Source organism: Pristiophorus japonicus, chromosome 13, assembly GCF_044704955.1.
Source record: "Pristiophorus japonicus isolate sPriJap1 chromosome 13, sPriJap1.hap1, whole genome shotgun sequence".
Lineage (NCBI taxonomy): Eukaryota > Metazoa > Chordata > Chondrichthyes > Pristiophoridae > Pristiophorus > Pristiophorus japonicus.
Window position 1 is genome coordinate 15,137,757 of NC_091989.1, and position 23,021 is coordinate 15,160,777.

General features: G+C 46.6%; 1 protein-coding gene across 5 annotated transcripts in view; it reads right to left on the reverse strand.

The window, feature by feature from the left end:
• Positions 1-4,104: 4,104 nt before the first annotated feature.
• The window catches only part of LOC139277947 (uncharacterized), a 123,278-nt gene continuing 104,361 nt past the window's right edge, over positions 4,105-23,021 (reverse strand). For all 5 annotated transcript variants that reach the window (XM_070896573.1, XM_070896572.1, XM_070896575.1 and 2 more), the window contains 3 exons: positions 17,303-17,350; positions 9,035-9,113; positions 4,105-5,421 (listed from right to left, as the gene is read on the reverse strand). In XM_070896573.1, coding sequence (XP_070752674.1) covers positions 5,304-5,421; positions 9,035-9,113; positions 17,303-17,350 — 245 coding nt within the window. In that variant the 3' untranslated portion in view covers positions 4,105-5,303. The remainder of the gene's footprint in view (positions 5,422-9,034; positions 9,114-17,302; positions 17,351-23,021) is intronic.

A 23,021-nucleotide genomic window follows, 5' to 3' on the forward strand; every position in this document is an offset into this window, starting at 1 on the left:
AGTAGCAGTTTGCCTCTCCGTATCTACCGTCAGTCTCCCTCAGAAACCTGTAGGTGTCAATGAGTTCACCTCTCATTCTTCTAAACTCCAAAGTATAGGTTCAATTTCTCCTCATAGGACAACACTCTCATCCCACGAATCAATCTAATGAATCGTCGTTGCACTGCCTCTAAGGCAAGTATATCCTCAGATAAGGAGACCAAAACTGTGCACAGTACTCCAGGTGTGGTCTCACCAAGGCCCTGTACAATTGTAGCAAGACTTCCTTACTCTTATGCTCCAACCCCCTTGCACTAAAGGCCGCCACGCCATTTGCCTTCCGAATTGCTTGCTGTACCCGCGTGCCAGCACCAATATTTAATCGTTTCTCACCATTTAAAAAATATTATTTTTCTATTCTTCCTACCAAAGTGGATAACCTCACATTTCCCCACTTTATACTCCATCTGTGACCTTATTGCCCACTCACTTAACCTGTCTTTATCCCTTTGCAGGCTCTTGGTGTCCTCCTCACAGCTTACTTCCCCACCTAGCTTTAGTAAGTGGCTGGGACTTGTGCGACTGATTCTGTCTGCCCAAGCTTCTGTCTTTCTGCTCTTGGGACGGGTTCATTCTGAGCTGTCTGATTTGAGCAATCAAGGAAACGCTCCCAGCGAGTGGCAGAGTTTCAATGTCTGGGGGGGTGCGGGGGGGGGATGGTATAGGCTTTTTCAGCTGGCCTCGAGGTTTGGAGTCGATGGATGAATGCACTGGGCATGTGCGACACAATGCAGACTTTATTTAGTTTGGAACATGATGCTACCATTGTTACTTTACGCTGTCGTGTTAGCATCTATTCTTGCCACAATGCAGCAGTCATCGTAACCATGGATATCATAAGCTGCTCACCATCACTGATGTTCTGCTATGCAGCACACACACATTTGGTCACTTCATATATGAATATATTTACGGTGGAGATAGATTTTTGAATGATAAGGGAGTCAAGGGTTATGGAGAGCGGGCGGGGAAGTGGAGTTGAGGCCAGGTTCGAGGGTCCGTATGGCCTACTCCTGCTATTTCTTATGTTCATGCAGCCCTGTCCTTTTTATGATGTATGATTAAATTCTAATAAATACAATTAAAGAATGTTTACCAATACCAAACCACTGCCTTCTTAAGGACAATTAGGGATGGGCAATAAATGCTGACCTTGCCAGCAACGCCCACATCCCATGAGCGCATAAAAAAATATATCTGATAAAATATCATCCTCGCTCAAGTAGCTGTTCACCATTCATCATGCATGGACTTTGACAATGTGTGCCAGCAGGCCACTCGACTGCAGGGGACCTCACAGATCAACACATTCCTGCCCCCACACCTTTTCAGCAAGGGTCACCGCTGTGGAAATCATCTCTCTAACCCAGGAGGGAATGAGCCCAATTGTGATACTGCTCTGGCTGAGGTGGGTCAACACAACGTAGACTAGGGACTGAAGCCGGGCTCTGCCCGGCCGACACAGGTTAATTATTGACTCGGTAGAAGTAGTGAGCCATTGTAGGAAGCAAGAAAGATGGATTAACATTTCAAGTCAAGCAGCAGATTATGCATTAGTTAGTGGGAGTGTGCCGGTTAATAGACTGTGACAGCTCCATATTTTGTGTAAAATTATGAAACCCAAATGCCATTTCTTTGCTATCACGAGTCCCGTTCACTTTCTTTGAACTCACTGCTCAAAAGTGCTCCTGCATTCCAGAAAAGCTTGTAGCTACATTGAGTAAACTGCATGCACGTTCTTTGCCCTTGTTAGGAAGAAATTACTGGGATTTGGCAGTGCTTTACTGCACTTGGCTATAGTGGGTCTGAAACCTCGCTTACAGTAGTGGAGCTGTGGGCCTTATTTTGTATGTGGAAAATTATTTGTTTCAGATGTTTAGCAACAGTTCGCAGCAGAGCCAAATCACTTCGCAATCAGAAAGATGATCACTATTTTCGTTCATAAAGACGTTCATAAAGACAGAATGTTTTCACTTTATAAATACTGACTAAACTGCATTTTTTAATGATATTTGCATTTCTTTCACTCTGGTAGTGAGAGGATGGGTAGACTTTTTCTTGCCAAAGCTGTTGCAAATGCAGGAGTGACTCTGGGTTAATTTGCTATCATCAGCTCCCTAATGCGCAGGTCATGCAAAGTGTTGCCATGTACATCAGACATGCCATTGGTTCAGCAGATTATTTAAAATAAAGCTGTTGCTGTTCTTGTAAAGTTTGGATCAGGGGGCTTCATTTCAAACAGTTTGAACTTAAGATCCCATTGTCACTATTCAAAAAATGATAAGGGTTTTGGCCAACATTCCTCCCCAACTAACACGACCAAACGGTTAACTGATCATTGACCTCATCTTTATCAGACCTTACGCTACACGACATGGCTGCCAGGTTTACCGACATCATACAAGATCCCACACAAGAGATTGGTGTGCAAAATTAAAGCACATGGTATTGTGGGTAATGTACTGATGTGGATAGAGAACTGGTTTTAGACAGGAAGCAGCAAGGCGGGATAAACGGGTCCTTTTCAGAATGGCAGGCAGTGACTAGTGGGGTGCCGCAGGGCTCAGCGCTGGGACCCCAACAATTTACAATATACATTAATGATTTAGATGAAGGAATTGAGTGTAATATCTCCATGTTTGCAGATGACACTAAGCTGGGTGGCGGTGTGAGCTGTGAGGAGGATGCTAAGAGGCTGCAGGGTGACTTGGACAGGTTAGGTGTGTGGGCAAATGCATGGTAGATGCAGTATAATGTGGATAAATGTGAGGTTATCCACTTTGGGGGCAAAAATGCAAAGGCAGAATATTAACTGAATAGCAGCAGATTAGGAAAAGGGGAGGTGCAACGAGACCTGGGTGTCATGGTACATCAGTCATTGAAAGTTGGCATGCAGGTACAGCAGGCGGTGGAGAAGTCAAATGGTATGTTGGCCTTCATAGCTAGGGGATTTGAGTATAGGAGCAGGGAGGTCTTACTGCAGTTGTACAGGGCCTTGTTAAGGCCTCACTTGGAATATTGTGTTCAGTTTTGGTCTCCTAATCTGAGGAAGAATGTTCTTGCTATTGAGGGAGTGCAGCGAAGGTTCACCAGACTGATTCCCAGGATGGCAGGACTGACATATGATGAGAGACTGGATCGACTGGGCCTGTATTCACTGGAGTTTAGAAGGATGAGAGGGGATCTCATAGAAACATATAAAATTCTGACGGGACTGGACAGGTTAGATGCAGAAAGAATGTTCCCGATGTTGGGGAAGTCCAGAACCAGGAGACACAGTCTAAGAATAAGGGGTAAGCCATTTAGGACTGAGATGATGAGAAACTTCTTCACTCAGAGAGTTGTTAACCTGTGGAATTCTCTACCGCAGAGAGTTGTTGATGCCAGTTCATTGGATATATTCAAGAGGGAGTTAGATATGGCCCTTACAGCTAAAGGGATCAAGGGGTATGGAGAGAAAACAGGAAAGGGGTACTGAGGTGAATGATCAGCCATGATCTTATTGAATGGTGGTGCAGGCTCGAAGGGCCGAATGGCCTATTCCTGCACCTTGTTTCTATGTTTCTATACCAGATGTTGCACTTCAGAAGCACTTCACTGTGGGGAACTGCTTTGGAATATTGCTGAGATGGGACGAGGTATCACTCAGATGCAAGCCTTCCCTCTTTTAACGTGCCACGTGGGAGCAACCTCCAGTGGCGCATCTCGTTTCTCCTCAAGTTTCTGGAGTTGATTATCAAAAGGTTTTTGAGTCAAAGCTTCAGAAAATTTCAGGCCCGTCACCAAGTGTCTGCTCAGTGCATTCCAGGCTCATTGAAGCAGGGTAAATTCAATCCTCACAAAGTGTGACCGTGGAACCTATTGCACTCGCTGAGAAATAAAAATCTGTTTTGAATCTTGGGATCGTTTGGCATTTGGATGGGGTTACAAAGAATAGCACATATCCATTTGTAACAAGCGGCTACGTGAATCACTGCCAAGTTTTATCTGAAAAAGTGGCTATTATCACACTGACTAAAGCAACTAATAAATTTATTTACAATTAAATAACAATATGAAGCACTATATATATATAAAAACAGTGAGCAAGTCCCTAAAATAGGGCTTTAATTGGACTGTTCAGCTACCTAAGAACTCATGTTAAGAGTGGAAACAAGTCCTCCTCAATTCCGAATGATGACAAATAGGACTTTGAATTGAATATGACACCCTGTAGGTTTGATAAACCAAAGTTCAGCTTTCTGATATGGCGGATCCAATCAGTTTTGCATCCCTGTGTAACTTACTTTACCAGCCCATCGCATACCCATCAAGTAGTAAAACAGTCTTTAGTTCTTAAGAAGCTTCATATTTTGGCACAACTGTTTCAAGCTTCTGCTTTTAATCCCTTAGCTGTCAAATTCAACTCATGTTAACTCCTTTTGTGACGTAGAATTGCTCCAAAAATATGCATTGTCCTTATTTACAATTAACATTAGTACGACAAATGTCATAAATACAATGTTATGAATGTCAAAACATGAACTTGGCCCCATCAAGCGGAAGAACCCATTTCTTTCACATCATAAGACCAACCTGCTAATCAAGGCCGGGATACAAGCCCACTTGATTGCACAATCAAAGGATACTGTCTGATCTTTGAAGGAAACAGACAATGCGAACATCGCAACAATTACCTTTTAAAAACGGTGTCACTTTTGGGTCTCCACAGAACGCACCACGAAAATTAAATAAAAATATTTTGAGGAAAATTGCTTTTAGAAAACACGTGCAAAATTACAGAAATCCAGAAGTGGCTCAATTTTTACCTCTGGGAAATTTAGTAGAAATATATATATATATATGTATATATATGTGTAATAATCATAACAATTTGTTTCAAAGTGCTGATCCTCTGTCCACCTCTTTGTTGCTAATCTTTGCTGTAAAGGAGAATCTATGGGTTTGCAGCAAGGTTTCAGTTGAGAAAAAACTCCACAACGAAAGTCCAGAGATCATTTCTTCCTGTTGGCTGATCCATTAGTGATGGAGACTTAGGGAGGAAGCAGTAGCCATGGTCTAGTTTCCGTGGTTCCCTCTCTTGGCTGGAGGGGGAACGGAGTGAATCCAAGTGGCTCAGGAACGGAGAGATAAAAAAAATATAGATTTTTTAATCGATGAATCTGACACTTAAGGTGTCGATTCCTTTGGTCACCCTTGAACGTGTTTATGCATGACCATGCTGACCATGGATAACGTTGATCCATATCAACAGGTCATGAGGGTCAGCTTTCTGTCTCTTGTTGCAAAGGCTCAGTCTCATTCATGTTTGTCACTGTTTGTATCTCTATTGGCGCCATTGGTGCTGATTCATGTTCATCATCCTGTCGCCTGATGCAGCTACTGAATGGAAAGAAAAGAACAAAATAATTCAGCAAAGCTGAGTATAAGCATCTTTGATAAATGTTGCTGATCTGGGGGAATCAACCAAATAAAGGAAAAAGGAAACATCCTGGAAGAGGCTGACGAGGGCTCAGTATTAGCACAGGAACTTATTTAATATCCTGTTTTTAGGGATGTTGGTTGAGGGATGAATATCGGCCAGGAACTTATTTAAGAGGAGTTATCCCCGGTGTCCTGGCCATTATTCACGAGTGAACATCAACAGTGAGCATGCCGGCATGGGCTCGACGAGCCGAAAGGCCTCCTTCTATGCCAGGATTCTTCAACTGCTGGAGGCCCGATTGATCATCACACAATGTCCTCATGTATGCTTCCAGCAGCAATCAGAAGCCTCACCCCCCTTCCCTCTGGTGGGCAGAGGCCAATTGTAGTGACTTAGTGCCGCCTTGACCAAGATCAGCTGACTCACCAAGCCTGCTAACGTCCTGATCTTTGTGGCTCAACTACTCACTGGATGTGTTCACTGAGCCGCCGGGCCTGCCCAATTCTTGGGGCAATGGGCACCATGTCTGGCAGGTATCCTTTAATGTGGACAAATGAAGTGCGATGTACTTGGGGTTGGGGGACTCCAGGCATGTTTACATCATACAGGGATATGTTAAACAGATCTGGAAAGAATCGTAGAATGGCACAGCACAGAAGTAGGCCATTCGGCTCATCGTGCCTGTGTCGGCTCTTTGAAAGAGCCTGCGCTTTCCCCCCATGACAGTGTCAACTGTGGCTCAGTGGGTAGCACTCTCGCCTCAGAGTCAGAAGGTTGTGGGTTCAAGTCCCACTCCAGGCACATGAGCACAAAGAAAAACACTTGGCTAACACTCCAGCACTGAGGGAGCACTGCTCTGTCGGAGGTGCCGTCTTTCGGATGAGACGTTAACCCAAGGCCCCATCTGCCCTCTCAAATGGACGTAAAAGATCCCATGCACTATTTTGAAGAAGGGCAGGGGAGTTATCCCCAGTGTCCTGGTCAATATTTATCCCTCAATCAACATAACAAAAAAAAACATTGGTCATTATCACATTGCTGTTTGTGGGAGCTTGCTGTGTGCAAGTTGGCTGCTATGTTTCCCACATTACAACAATGACTACAGTCCAAAAGTACTTCATTGGCTGCAAAGTGCTTTGAGACTACCGGTGGTCATGAAAGGCGCTATATAAATCCAAATCTTTCTTCTTTAAGGTATCTTCAGCAGCACATTGCCCCATGCATCATCTGCTCCTCAGGCTTACTGTTTGCTGCTCTCTCATTCCTCACCACTGTTGGAGGGTAGTCATTCACTCCTTCAAGCACTTGGCCTTGCTACTTTGCTTGGGTGTCAGCAGTGGGTAGCACACACTCACCTTTGCGTCAGGAGATTGTGGGTTCATGTCCCATTCCCTCAGACTTTAGCGCATAATCCAGGCTAATATTTCAGTGCAGTGCTGAGGGAGTGCTGCACTGTTGGAGGTGTCGTCTCAGATGAGACACTAAACCAAGGCCCCTCCTGCCCTCTCAGGTGAATGTTAAGTGTAAACCTATTTGAACCGTTTTGCTTTGCCACACTCCCCTGTCTATTTGCATATTTTCATAATGTTATTGTTTAACAATCAAATATTTAAACTTCTTCACCAGAGAGTGGTGAGAATGTGGAACTCGCTACTACAGGGAGCGGTTGAAGCGAATAGCGTAGATGCATCTAAGGGGAGGCTAGACAAACATATGAGGGAGAAGGGAATAGAGGGTTATGCTGATAGTCATCATAGGCAGTCCCTTGGAATCGAGGAAGACTTGCTTCCTCTCTTAGCATGAGTTCTTAGGGGCTGTACAGTCCAATACGAGAACCACAGTCTCTGTCACAGGTGGGACAGACAGTGGTTGAAGGAAAGGGTGGGCGGGGTGTCTGGTTTGCCGCACGCTCCTTCCGCTGCCTGTGCTTGATTTCGTCTAAGTTCCTGGGCAACTTTGGCAGTACGGCATTCCAGCCTGTCGCTGTTGGGGTTGCCAATGAGGATCCTGACGTTCCGGGTCCTGAACTTCATGTTAGAGGAGTGGAAGTTGCCTGTGCGTGATTTCTTTTAACGTGGGGTGGTCGTTGAACACCGGCTACCACACGGGCTGAGCTGAGCGAGGTCTTGGTCCAGTGGCAAGGGGGTCCAAGATGACTGGAGACCAGGCACTGCTGTATGAGCCGAGTTGCCTACGGCGAGATGTGGGCCGCAGGCTCGGCACTGAGGAGCGCCCTTGACGCTGATAGAGATAGATGAGGATAGACTCTTTGACTAAGCTCCTGAACCTGATATCTCCTTATGTGGCTCAGTGTCAAATTCTGTTTGATAACTGTTCTGTGAAAGACCTTGAAATGTTTTACTACATTAAAGGTGCTATATAAATGCAGGTTGTTGTTGTTAATCGTGATTACAGGAAAAACTTCTTAACACGGATGTGTGAGAATGTGGAACTCGGTGCTCCAGAAGGTCCTAGTTGCAGAACAAGCTGATGTAGTTAAAAGGGAGATAGATACTTGGGAATGAAGGAAATTATTAAGGAATATGGAGAAAGGGTTGGGTATTAGGATAAAGAGTATCGCTGCTATGTCTAACGAAATGTCAAGAGCAGGTTTGATAGCCAAGCCCACTTTCTACGTCAGTGCATGTCTTCGTACTGTTCACTGTCCTGCAGCCTCTGGAACTCAGGTCTGTAACCAGGCCAGAAGGTGGTCTCTTTCTGGGGCACGATCTTCAAAATGGAGCTCGGCTATTTAATAATGAAATCATGAAGCACCCTTTCACACAAACGGCAGTGAAAATCTGGAACAAACTCTCCCCCATGAAAAGGCTGTGGGTGCTGGGTCCATTGAAACTTGAGCTAGATAGATTTTTGTTAGGTAAGGGCATCAAGGCATTATGGAGCAAATGTGCGTAAATGGAGTTTTTCCTACAATTTACAGCACAGTAACAGGTCATTTGGTAAATGGAGTTGAGGGATAGATCAGCCCAATGTTCCCTTTAAGCAGTGCGGCCGTGCAGAGCTCTGCAACTAACTGCATGTGCGGTATTTTGGCGGGGTCGCGCACCAAAAAAGGACGCGCTTATTTGTACTGTGAAAATGGCCGTTATGCTACACCCTTTGTCTATGATTGGCCCCCTTGGAGGATAAGCCACACCCTAAAGTTTCACTGGAATGTGTAACTGGAACCGCCCATCCCAATTAGAGAAAACATTGGATCAGCCATGATCTCACTGAATGGTCAAGCAGGTTCGAGGGGCTGAATGGCTTCCTGGTCCTATCTTCCTATGTTCTGCTGGGTCTCAAGTGAAATGAGATAATCCAACATCAACTCCAATGGTCATGAGCCGAGGGGCACAAAATGCCCCCTAACTTGATGCTGATTGGCGCTAAGGTGTTTAAAAAAAAATCTCAACGTCCCACTCCTTGGCGCATGCCAGGGCCAAAACTGCGCTGCCCCAGGGCTCTGTAGTGGGGAATTCAGTGTTCGAGCTGGGCATCGCCACTGGGGCAACTGCACTACAAATAAACAGAAATACAACAAAGCCGCTTCGCAGTATAGGTACTCACATTCTCTTCTTGAATAGAAACAACCAAACCAGGAATAGTATGCACAGCGTGACAATAAAGAAGCTGCCTGTACTGGTACCTTTGGTTAAGAGAATGAAACACAATATGGTTAGGTCGACAAGGTGTAAAATGGAACTGCATTAAGAAATCACACGCTGCAATGGACACGTAATGCATTGGGGCTCGGGGAAACGCTTAAAAGGCAGGGCGAGACCTGTAACTGATACCGATTGGCTTTGCATATGTTACTGTTAATGATGTATTGTTGATGCGTAGAATTTACAGTGCAGAAACAGGCGTTACAACCCAACAGGTCTATGTCCATGTTTATGCTCCACACAAGCCGAAGGATAGGATTTCATATTGAAACCATTGTCATTTTTAATACCAGTTAATGAGTCCGTCTAAAAACTACAGGTACAGAATAGTATAGTATTAGGCAGTCCCTCGTATCGAGGATGACCTGTTTCCACAGCAAAAAGGGTTGAGTTCACAGGTGTTTCAATGAGGGACCTGACAATCTCGGTCCCGAACTACATCCTGAAGGGTGGAAGGTGCCTGTGCGTGGATTCTTTTAACGTGGGGTGGCCGTTGCACATCAGCCATCACACGGGAGGTACAGAATATATCAACAGCAATAACTGACTCGGTGCAAAGCAGTGGATCACGGGCGGGGGACTCGTGAGGACAGGTCTCCACCCTTTACGTTGCCCCAGGATTTCCTGGGTTCCTCTCGAGGGGGAGTGTTACGTCTTTAGATGCTCTGATAATGACTCCACGAGGCAATGTGTTGTACTTGAACTGTAGTGACCTTAGTCCTTTATTGATGACTCCAGAGTGAGGATTACCCCTGGTGGCCTGCCTTTTATACTAAGCCAGGTACACCTGTACAGGTAACCTGCAAGTCTCCCACTGCGGTGCCCTCTGGTGGCACACCTTGTGATAGTGCACACAGTAACCATGTAGGATACATGACAGGGAGCATGCGCAATGCGAATGAGGCTTGATGATGCTGATCGCCTTGCCTCAGTTTCCACCAGTAGGGGCCGTTTGGAAGAAGCGGGTCACATTCCAAGTGCTGAGCCCCTCTCCTGCTGGAACAATTCAGCGAGGGGCAGGAAGCAAAAGCGCTGGGCAAATCTCAATTTATACATTTTTTTTTCTCCTGTTTTTACAGAGGCATCGGGATTGGTTCCAGAGGCCTTGCACTTACCAGGCCCTGACTAAGGCAGCCACCGCTGCAGTAGAGGCGGCCTTTCCTCCCTCCCTACCAGGGGCAAGGTCCTGCCAGCAGGCCAGGCCTGTAACTGGGGGCAGGCCTGTGCCAGCGGAGAGTCTGGGCCATTTCTTCTTCTTCTTAGGTGGTCTCTCGAATCGAGGATGACTTGCTTCCATGCCAAAAAGGGATGTGTTCGATGAGCTCACATTAACGGAGCCCACAAATACAGTGGGGTTCAGGTAATTGGGGGTCTGGGTATTGCAGGCAGAGCGCACTTCGAGTGCTCAGTGCTCAGGCCCACTGGGACATCGGCCGTTTCTTTAATGTATATATAAAGGCCGGTTCTTGCATTGCTCGCAGGTAGTCCGAAGTTGGGGAGCACACTTGTGATGTGGAGGTGCGTCGCTGAGTCGGGAGCAGCGTCGAGGAGGTGCGTGGAGAGGTGTGAGTTCCGGGGTCGGCGAGAGACCGGTGCAGCTACAGGGAGAAGGCAAAAAAAAAGTAGAAAGAAACAGAAAGGTGACGTCACAGCCAAGGGGGTAAGTGACTGGCTGGTGATTGATGAGTAGTTTTTCTTTTTTCTCTTCTAAAACAGTGAGTAAACTTTAGCATTGTTGTTGCCTATCTAAGGGTTAAGTCATGGCAGGAGAGCTCGGACACGTGATATGCTCCTCCTGTACCATGTGGGAACTCAGGGACGCCTCCAGTGTCCCTGACGACTACGTGTGCAAGAAGTGTATCCACCTCCAGCTCCTGACAGACCGCGTTGCGGAGTTGGAGCTGAGGGTGGATTCACTCTGGAGCATCCACGATGCTGAGAATGACGTGAATAGCACGTTTAATGAGTTGGTCATACCGCAGGTGAAGGGTCCACAGCCAGATAGGGAATGGAAGACCAGCAGGAAGAGCAGTGCAAGGAAGGTAGTGCAGGGATCCCCTGCGGTCATCCCCCTGCAAAACAGATACACTGCTTTGAGTGCTGTTGAGGGGGATGACTCATCAGGGGAGGGCAGCAGCAGCCAAGTTCAAGGCACCATGGGTGGCTCTGCTGCACAGGAGGGCAGGAAAAAGAGTGGGAGAGCGATAGTGATAGGGGATTCGATTGTAAGGGGAATAGATAGGCGTTTCTGCGGCCGCAACTGAGACTCCAGGATGGTATGTTGCCTCCCTGGTGCAAGGGTCAAGGATGTCTCGGAGCGGGTGCAGGACATTCTGAAAAGGGAGGGTGAACAGCCAGTTGTCGTGGTGCACATTGGTACCAACGATATAGGTAAAAAAAGGGATGAGGTCCTACGAGATGAATTTAAGGAGCTAGGAGCTAAATTAAAATGTAGGAACTCAAAAGTAGTAATCTCAGGATTGCTACCAGTGCCACGTGCTAGTCAGAGTAGGAATCGCAGGATAGCTCAGATGAATACGTGGCTTGAGCAGTGGTGCAGCAGGGAGGGATTCAAATTCCTGGGGCATTGGAACCAGTTCTGGGGGAGGTGGGACCAGTATAAACCGGACGGTCCGCACCTGGGCAGGACCGGAACCAATGTCCTAGGGGGAGTGTTTGCTAGTGCTGTTGGGGAGGAGTTAAACTAATGTGGCAGGGGGATGGGAACCAATGCAGGGAGACAGAGGAAAACAAAAAGGAGACAAAAGCAAAAGACAGAAAGGAGATGAGTAAAAGTGGAGGGCAGAGAAACCCAAGGCAAAAAACAAAAAGGGCCACTGAATGTAAAGGGGCTGCAGGAGGGGTCAAAACTAAAAATCATGGATTCAAAACTAGTATTAAAACACTCTACCGAAACGCACGCAGCATTCAAAATAAAGTAAATGAGTTGACGGCACAAATCATTACAAATGGGTATGATTTGGTGGCCATTACAGAAACGTGGTTGCACGGTGACCAAGATTGGGAATTAAACATACAGGGGTATCTGACGATTCGGAAAGATAGACAAGAAGGGAAAGGAGGTGGGGTAGCTCTGTTAATAAAGGATGATATCAGGGCAGTTGTGAGAGACGATATTGGCTCTAATGAACAAAATGTTGAATCATTGTGGGTGGAGATTAGAGATAGTAGGGGGAAAAAGTCACTGGTGGGCGTAGTTTATAGGCCCCCAAATAATAACTTCACAGTGGGGCGGGCAATAATCAAGGGAATAATGGAGGCATGTGAAAAAGGAATGGCAGTAATCATGGGGGATTTTAACCTACATATCGATTGATCAACTCAAATCGCACGGGGTAGCCTGGAGGAGAAATTCATAGAATGTATACGGGATTGTTTCTTAGAACAGTATGTTACAGAACCTACAAGGGAGCAAGCTATCTTAGATCTGGTCCTGTGTAATGAGTCAGGAATAATAAACGATCTCCTAGTAAAAGATCCTCTTGGAATGAGTGATCACAGTATGGTTGAATTTGTAATACAGATTGAGGGTGAGGAAGTAGTGTCTCAAACGAGCGTACTATGTTTAAACAAAGGGGACTACAGTGGGATGAGGGCAGAGTTGGCTAAAGTAGACTGGGAACAAAGACTAAAACGGTGGCACAATTGAGGAACAGTGGAGGACTTTTAAGGAGCTCTTTCATAGTGCTCAACAAAAATATATTCCAATGAAAAAGAAGGGCGGTAAGAGAAGGGATAACCAGCCGTGGATAACCAAAGAAATAAAGGAGAGTATCAAATTAAAAACCAATGCGTATAAGGTGGCCAAGGTTAGTGGGAAAATAGAAGATTGGGAAAATTTTAAACGACAACAAAGAATGACTAAGAAAGCAATAAAGAAAGGAAAGATAGATTACGAAAGTAAACTTGCGCAAAACATAAAAACGGATAGTAAAAGCTTTTACAGATATATAAAATGGAAAAGAGTGACTAAAGTAAATGTTGGTCCCTTAGAAGATGAGAAGGGAGATTTAATAATGGAAAATGTGGAAATGGCTGAGACCTTAAACAATTATTTTGCTTCGGTCTTCACAGTGGAAGACACAGAAACCATGCCAGAAATTGCTGGTCACAGGAATGTGGGAAGGGAGGACCTGGAGACAATCACTATCACTAGGGGAGTAGTGCTGGACAGGCTAATGGGACTCAAGGTAGACAAGTCCCCTGGTCCTGATGAAATGCATCCCAGGGTATTAAAAGAGATGGCGGAAGTTATAGCAGATGCATTCGTTATAATCTACCAAAATTCTCTGGACTCTGGGGAGGTACCAGCGGATTGGAAAGCAGCTAATGTAACGCCTCTGTTTAAAAAAGGGGGCAGACAAAAGGCAGGTAACGATAGGCCGGTTAGTTTAACATCTGTAGTGGGTAAAATGCTTGAAACTATCATTAAGGAAGAAATAGTGGGACATCTAGATAGGAATAGTGCAATCAAGCAGACGCAGCATGGATTCATGAAGGGGAAATCATGTTTAACTAATTTACTGGAATTCTTTGAGGATATAACGAGCATGGTGGATAGAGGTGTACCGATGAATGTGGTGTATTTAGATTTTCAAAAGGCATTCGATAAGGTGCCACACAAAAGGTTACTGCAGAAGATAAAGGTACGCGGGGTCAGTGGAAATGTATTAGCATGGATAGAGAATTGGCTGGCTAACAGAAAGCAGAGAGTCGGGATAAATGGGTCCTTTTCGGGTTGGAAATCGGTGGTTAGTGGTGTGCCACAGGGATCGGTGCTGGGACCACAACTGTTTACAACATACATAGATGACCTGGAAGAGGGTACAGAGTGTAGTGTAACAAAATTTGCAGATGACACAAAGATTAGTGGGAAAGCGGGTTGTGTAGAGGACACAGAGAGGCTGCAAAGAGATTTAGATAGGTTAAGCGAATGGGCTAAGGTTTGGCAGATGGAATACAATGTCGGAAAGTGTGAGGTCATCCACCTTGGGAAAAAAAACAAAAAAAGGGAATACTATTTGAATGGGGAGAAATTACAACATGCTGAGGTGCAGAGGGACCTGGGGGTCCTTGTGCATGAATCCCAAAAAGTTAGTTTGCAGGTGCAGCAGGTAATCAGGAAGGCGAATGGAATGTTGGCCTTCATTGCGAGAGGGATGGAGTACAAAAGCAGGGAGGTCCTTCTGCAACTGTATAGGGTATTGGTGAGGCCGCACCTGGAGTACTGCGTACAGTTTTGGTCGCCTTACTTAAGGAAGGATATACTAGCTTTGGAGGGGGCACAGAGACGATTCACTAGGTTGATTTCGGAAATGAGGGGGTTACCTTATGATGATAGATTGAGTAGACTGGGTCTTTACTCGTTGGAGTTCAGAAGGATGAGGGGTGATCTTATAGAAACATTTAAAATAATGAAAGGGATAGACAAGATAGAGGCAGAGAGGTTGTTTCAACTGATCGGGGAGACTAGAACTAGGGGGCACAGCCTCAAAATATGGGGGAGCCAATTTAAAACTGAATTGAGAAGTAATTTCTTCTCCCAGAGGGTTGTGAATCTGTGGAATTCTCTGCCCAAGGAGGCAGTTGAGGCGAGCTCATTGAATGTATTCAAATCACAGATAGATAGATTTTTAACTAATAAGGGAATTCAGGGTTATGGGGAGCGGGCGGGTAAGTGGAGCTGAGTCCACGGCCAGATCAGCCATGATCTTGTTGAATGGCGGAGCAGGCTCGAGGGGCTAGATGGCCTACTCCTGTTTCTAATTCTTATGTTCTTATGTTGTTATGATGCTTTAAATACCAAAAGCTGTGCTTCACTGGGTCTGTCCCTTTAAGAACAGGCCCCAAGTGTGAGAAAGTGGTCTCAATGCACACATCCCGAGGTGAATTAGAGGCTAATACAATAATACAATAAATTTGTACAAGGCAATGATTAGGCCACAGGTAAAGTACTGTGTGTAGCTTGGGGTGCCTCACTATAGACAGGATATTAAAATCACAGAGACTGTACAGGTTAGATTCTCTGGATGGGAAATGAGGAAAACTTTGGTGCGATAAAAGACCATTCAGCCTATCTGGGGAGCCACCTATAATGAACCAATCGTGGGGCCTGTTACTAGCTATTAATCCCACACTTTAAGGAAAGGATGTGACTGCTGCCAACGGTATAAAGTCACTGCGCAGGTGCAGTTCCGGTGGTTTCTTGTTTGACCTCGCTGGACTTCCCACAGATTGGTGAGAAAGGTGGAGATTGCAGGTATTGTGAGGTCTGTTGTCATCATCATCATCATCATCATAGGCAGTCCCTCGAAGTCAAGGAAGACTTGCTTCCACTCTAAAAGTGAGTTCTCAGGTGACTGAACAGTCCAATACGGGGATTACAGTCTCTGTCACAGGTGGGACAGACAGTGGTTGAAGAAAAGGGTGGGTGGGAAGTCTGGTTTGCCGCACGCTCCTTCCGCTGCCTGCGCTTGTTTTTTTACATGCTCTCGGCGCCGAGACTCGAGGTGCTCAGCGCCCTCCCGGATGCTCTTCCTCCACTTAGGGCGGTCTTTGGCCAGGGACTCCTAGGTGTCGGTGGGGATGTTGCATTTTATCAAGGAGGCTTTGAGATCTTTATCAACGCTGTCTCTGCAAGATCCTGCAAATCCCCTGGGAGGACAGACACACCAATGTTAGTGTTCTCGATCAGGCCAACATCCCCAGCATCGAGGCACTGACCACACTCGACCAGCTCCGTAGGGCGGGCCACATTGTCTGCATGCCCGACACAAGACTCCCAAAGCAAGCGCTCTACTCGGAACTCCTACACGGCAAGCGAGCCCCAGGTGGGCAGAGGAAACGTTTCAAGGACACCCTCAAAGCCTCCCTGATAAAGTGAAGGTGATATAAGGATGTTGTCAGCTTGTGAGAGTTTTATTGCACTCTCACCGGGTGTGTTTCTTGCTACCAGGTCCTCCATCTGTTGTAGTTTGAACGTGTCTGCTGAACAGAGCTTGAAGGTGACTTGAAGGTTCACACAGAGGAGTTGATAGCGATAAGCACACTCAGCGAGACAATAAAACTCTCACAAGCTCACAACATCCTAATATCACCTTCAAGTCACATTTCCTCATTAAATGGTACAGGTTGAACCGCCCTTATCCAGCACCCTTCGGTCCTGGCCTGTGCCGTAAAAGGGATTTTGCCAGATAAAGGATGATCAGCCCGAGGGGGGGGGGAGGGTGCAGGGGGAGGCAGCCGAGGTCAGGGGCGGGGGGGGGAGGAGGTTGGTGCCCCCGGCGGGCCGACTGTCGGCGGGGTGGAGGTCGGCTGCGTTCTGCGCATGAGCCCCTGACCACCAGAATCATGCCGGACGAGGGGTGGTGCCGGATAATGGAGTCCCGGATAAGGAAAGTCCAACCTGCACTGGAAATTCTAACAGTTCATTCTGATGAACTAATCACCCCGCTGCCACTCTCTCTCTCTCCTCGCGTTCCTTCTCCACCCTCCCACTCGCTTTCCTCCCCAGTCTCTGTGTCCGGCGCTGCTCCCTCTATCTCTCCGCACCGTATCTACTCTCTTTCTCAATGATGCCTTTCCCAGCCGATTAAATCCCAATATCCTGCACCTGCATTCTGGAGCTCCCACAAGAACATCAGCATCTCGAACAGTGAATGAGTTAACACCCAGCGGGTTTCTTTGACAGAAGGGTCAATAACCAGAGGGCACAGAAATTAGGCAATTGGTGAAAGAACCAGGGGAGAGATGTGGAGAATTTTTTTTTTCACGTAGCAGGTTGTTATGATCTGGAATACGCTTCCTGAAAGAGGGGTGGAAGCAGATTCAATAATAACTTTCAAAAAGGAATTGGATAAAAAGTTGCAAAGGAAAAATTTGCAGGGCTGTGGGGGAAAGAGCAGGGGGGAGTGGGACTAATTGGATAGCTCTTTCAAAGAGCCGGCACAGGCACGATGGGCCGAATGGCCTCCTCCTGTACAGTAGCCCAGGAATGGCTTCTTTGTGTTTTTCTTTTTGAATAGCTGTTTATATGACATTTTTAATTTAAAAAACTGTGTCTAGTTCAGTGAGTTAATGACTTCATTTCAACTACTTTCTGTTTAGTTTCCTGAAAAAAAGTCAGAAGCTGCCTTTGTTCGTTCCTTACCAACAATGATTCCGATCTTTCTTCCAGCAGTTGCTGTTGGATTGATGTCTGTGGATAACAAAAATAAAACAGTTACACATTTATTGTGATACTGATTGTCAACCAGGATATGAACACTATGCGGAGGACAAATGGAACAAGGCGGTGAGCCAATGGAGATGTTCAGGCAATGCCGTGAAGTGCCCTCCAATGGTTCAGTGCATCACATATAGTGCTGGATTTTTGATCTTTTGCTGCCCCTGTTTTTGCCCCAGAGGGGCGGCAAAGGCGGTAGAAAGCACTTCTGGCCGGGTGGCCAGCATCCAGCGCCCCGCCGGGACATTTGAAACTCGCCCGATCCGAAGCGCCATGTAGCGTGCTGTGGCACGGTCCTGACCATCAGCAGGCCGGGGCATTAGAGGGGGCAGCGTGTGGTGGCATACCACTGCAGGGAGCAGCGCGTGCTGCTGCAGGAGGGCGACGGCTGATTGCACTGTGGGCAGGTACAGCAGGAGTGGCGAGGTCGGGACGAAGGAGCAGCAAGAGTTCATAGAGGGATGTGACCGGGGCCCAGGAGAGGCCCGAGTTCGGGGCCCAGAAGAGCCGAGGGCCCAGGGGCAGCACGGGCCAGCCCACGCTACGATATGTGCGCGCACTAGGTCAGTGCAGCAGAGCTGGTCTCCAGTCGTCTTGGTTAACCCTTGCCACTGGACCAAGACCTAGCTCTGTCAAGCCCGTGTGGTGGCTGGTGTGCAATGGCCACCACACGTTAAAACAATCCACGCACAGGCATCTTCCACCCTTGGGGATGTAGTTTGGGATCTGGAATATCATTGAACCACCTGTGAACTCAATCATTTTCGGCATGGAAACAAGTCATCCTCGTTTCGAGGGACTGCCTATGATGATGAGTAAAAACACCTGTGAAACCTGGTGATCCGTGTTGTACCGGCTGCAGTGAGTGAAGTAATGTGGACCTGAGGTAAGAGTGATTGTTTTTTTAATTTTAATTTTTGCGATTTATCTTGCTGTGGCGTCAGTAATGGATTGGGAATGTTTTTGCTGCTTTTTTCCCCCCAGATTTGTTTTCCTCCACGGAAACCTCTCTTAGGGCGATCCGAGGCCGGCAGTTGAGCTCGGGATTTTTATTTGCGCCCTAAAAGAGGTGTGCAACGCCTCCCTGAGCGCTCCGCTCCACACTCCGGGCTTAGCTGATGGATTTTGTGGCGGCAGACACAAACCATTTGCCGGTGCAGAATTTACCGTTCCGCCCGGGTTAATGCCGCAACAGAAGCGCGACCAAATTTCCATCCTATAGCCTTTTCCCAGCGATCCATAGTCCACTGAGCCATACAGGTCAGGAAGATTCCAGGTACAATCCTCAATCTTTTTTTTTTCTGGATTGCTGGCAGTAAAGGAATAAATGGCTGAATACTCCTCTCGCGGGAGAGGGAAAAAGTCAGCTGCAGTTCCCGCCCTGGCTGCTACCCAGTGACCCTTTCCGATAGGTTTGACTGAATGGACCATCAGGTGAGGATTGAATTGTGGCTGGGCACTGATGCCTGCCACAGTTGAATAGCCTGTCGAACCTGACTGTCTCAGCTTACAAATGAAAATGGTGACTCGGCATAGTATTGGTGGCTGTGGAATTCTACACCAGTATGATCCAACACCTTCGGGTGGGTGGGGGGGGGCAGAGAGCTGGGGAGAAAAAGCATTGGAGTTTGGAACGCAATCAAAGCAAAGGTCTTAATTCCACTTTGAGGCATCTGCTATTGTTTCCATTCGCTACTGATAATACAGGCAACTCTTGATTATCCGGGTGCCTCAGGGATTGGGCTATTCTGGGTAAACGATTTTTCCGTTAAGGTGCGTCTACATTTTAAAGTTAAAACTTTAATGAATCAATACAATCAGCTACAAACAGTAACAAAAGGTGGACATTACCAGCATACATGTACAGGTTCTGTGCCTGGAACCCAGTGCCGGCACTGACCCCGTTCCCACGACAGACAGCGGCTGAAGCAACGCGCGCGCACACACACACCAGCAAAGCAAGGGCAGAGGAGGGTGATTTTTACGATGAGTGAGAGAGAGAGAGAGTGAGTGTGTGAGAGAGAGAATGAGCAAATACAAATGAGCAGAGTGTTTGGAAGCAGATTTTTCCAAATTATTTGGGGCTGTCTTTTCGCTTGTTAGCAACAGAATTTTAAATCCTGTTACAACGGTTTTCCGTTGGATCCGTGTACGGATAATCGAGAGTTGCCTGTAGTGAACTCTTTGCTGAGAAATTGTAAAAGAAAGTAATTCATGATTGACTGAGGAAACGCTGATTTATCAGTTCCCCCCACACACTGGCTGTTGCTAGATATATTGGGTCCCTTGCTACTCTCAGCTTCCCACACACAATACAACTTGGGCTGTTCTCACCTGCTGACAGATACTTGGGTTGAAATCACACTGTGTGCTACTCATAACAAACAGTTGCTAAAGTAAATGTTGGTCCCCTAGAGGATGAGACTGGGAAATTAATAATGCAGAACAGGGAAATGGCAGAGACGTTGAACAAATATTCTGTATCAGTCTTCACAGTAGAAGACACTAAAAACATCCCAATAGTGGATAATCAAGGGGCTATAGGGAGGGAGGAACTTAATACAATCACTATCACTAAAGAAGTAGTACTCGGTAAAATAATGGGACTTTAGGCGGACAAGTCCCCTGGATCTGATGGCTTACATCCAAGGGTCTTAAAAGATGTGGCTGCGGAGATAGTGGATGCATTGGTTGTGATCTACCAAAATTCCCTGAATTCTGGGGTGGTCCCTGTGGATTGGAAAACTGCAAATGTAATGCTCCTATTTAAAAAAGGAGGCAGACAAAAAGCAGGAAACTATAGACCAGTTAGCCTAACATTTGTCATTGGGAAAATGCTGGAGACCATTATTAAGGAAGCAGTAGCAGGACATTTGGAAAAGCATAATTCAATTAAGCAGTCAGCATGGTTTTATGAAAGGGAAATTATGTTTGACAAATTTGCTGAAGTTCTTTGAGGATGTAACGAGCAGGGTGGATAAGGGGGAACCAGTGGATGTGGTGTATTTGGATTTCCAGAAGGCATTTGACAAGGTGCCACATAAGAGGTTACTGCACAAGATAAAAGTTCATGGGGTTGGGGATAACATATTAGCATGGATAGAGGATTGGCTAACTAACAGAAAACAGAGAGTCGGGATAAATGGGTCATTTTCCGGTTGGCAAACAGTGACTAGTGGGGTGCCGCAGGGATGAGTGCTGAGGCCTCAATTATTTACAATCTATATTAATGACTTGGATGGAGGGATCGAGTGTAATGTAGCCAAGTTTGCTGATGATACAAAGATGGGTGGGAAAGCAAATTGTGAGGAGGACACAAAAAATCTGCAAAGGGATATAGACAAGCTAAGTGAATGGGCAAAAATTTGGCAGATGGAATATAACGTGGGGAAATGTGAGGTTATCCACTTTGGCAGAAAAAATAGAAAAGAAAATTATAATTTAAATGGAGAAAAATTTCCAAGTGCTGCAGTACAGAGGGACTTGGGGGTCTTTGTGCATGAAACAGAAAGTTAGCATGCAGGTACAGCAAGTAATCAGGAAGGCAAATGGAATGTTGGCCTTTATTGCAAGGGGGATGGAGTATAAAAGCAGGGAAGTCCTTTTACAACTGTACAGGGTATTGGTGAGGCCACACCTGGAGTACTGCGTACAGTTTTGGTCTCCGTATTTAAGGAAGGATATATTTGCATTAGAGGCTGTTCAGAGAAGGATCACTAGGTTGATTCAGGAGAGGAGGGGGTTGACTTATGAAGATAGGTTGAGTAGGTTGGGCCTATACTCATTGGAGTTCAGAAGAGGTGATTTTATTAAAACATATAAGATAATGAAGAGACTAAACAAGGTGGATGCAGAAGATATTTCCACTCATCGAGGAAACTAAAACTAGGGGACATAGTCTCAGAATAAGTGGCCGCCCATTTAAAACTGAGATGAGGGGGAATTTCTTCTCTCTGAGGGTTGTAAATCTGTGGAATTCTCTGCTCCAGAGAGCTGTGGAGGCTGGGTCATTGAATATATTTAAGGTGGAGATAGACAGATTTTTGAGCGATAAGGGAATAAAGGGTTATGGGGAGCGGGCAGGAAAGTGGATCTGAGTCCATGATCAGATCAGCCATGATCTTATTAAATGGCGCAGCAAGCTCTAGAGGCCAGGTGGCCTACTCTTGCTCCTATTTCTTATGTTCTTATGAATGGCATCTCGCACATACCCGATTTTCACCGCTCCGTCATTGGTGGCCGTGCTTCAGCTGCCTAGGTCCCAAGCTCTGAATTTCCCTCCCTAAACCTCTCCGCCTCTCTCTGTCCTCCTTTAAAAGACCCAACAGCCTGTTCTTCTTCTCCATCTCCAGCCGACTGCTCGTGCATCCAGGGGCCTCGGTTTAACGACTCATCCAAAAGATGGCACCTCCGACAGTGCAGCACTCCCTCAGAGTTTCAGCCTAGATTTATGTGCTCAAGTCCCTGGAGTGGGACATGAACCCACGACCTTCTGACTCAGAGGTAAGAGTGCTGCCCACTGAGCCACGGCTGACAATGCACGTGGAGCTGGAGCAGATCAGAAGTTCTCCTCACGGCACTCCACTGTGGGCTGTGTTCGACCTCCCTCCGCTCCCGCTGTCCTCCCCCCTCCCCAGCACTTACCTCAGGGCCGCTGTTGGCGAGTCAGGCAGCCTGAGATTCCAATCACCAGTTTGGCGAGCTGCCTGTGGAGGGGCAACTCACCCAAATTATTCAGATGGGACTCAAGGCCCAATTTCGGGCCGGCCTCAGGGCGGGGGGAGGGGGGTGCTCCTGGTTCAGGCACGCATTGTGGTTGCTTTGATGGTGTCACGCCTGAAAAGGGTTGCCACTGAATTTCTACCCCCCCCTCCCCCCACCACCCAATCTCCTGGCACAGGCTCGACGGTCCGAATGGCCTCCTTCTGTGCTGTAACCAATCTATGATTCTATCTGTTATGTTCAGAATAACTCCACAAGACTGTATACTGTAAGCTCAAACTGTTGTGACCTTGGTCTCTTTAATGTAATTTCAGAGTGAGGAAGCAGCATGGTAGGCTGCCTTTTATACCTGCTTGCCCAGGGTGTGCAGGTGACCCTTGGGTCTCCAACAGGTGCGCCCCCTGGTGGCAAGTCTAACACACTAGTAAGATTTACATACATAACACTATCCCATTCCAACCTCCTTAGCTTTGAGAAGGGGCACGCAAGGAATGAGCAGAAGAACGAGAAAGATTTAGAAACACTATAGAGAGGCGGAAACATCTCAGCCTCCATCTGCTAAATTACTGAATTTGCTGAATTACTGTCGCGTTTGGGGGAGGCAGACGGAGGAGCAGTCTGGGACACAAGGAGCAGGTGGGGATTTGGTTAGGTGGGAGGAACATGGACTTGGGAACACAAGGAGTCTGGAAGTTGGGTAACTGTCCTGAGGGGGTTGAGGGGCATGTAATGAGGGAGGAGAAGAATCAGATGTGCCAGAGAGAAGCAAGAAGCAATCGGAGACACAAATTAACAGAATAGGAAAAGCAATCAGAAGATGTAACCTGGCAGTTCAATGCTAGTTTTCCAAATAGATGGACGTGGCTTAAATCCAACCATCACAGTTGGGTTGAGTTTAACAATAGTTGAGCTTGAAGCTGGT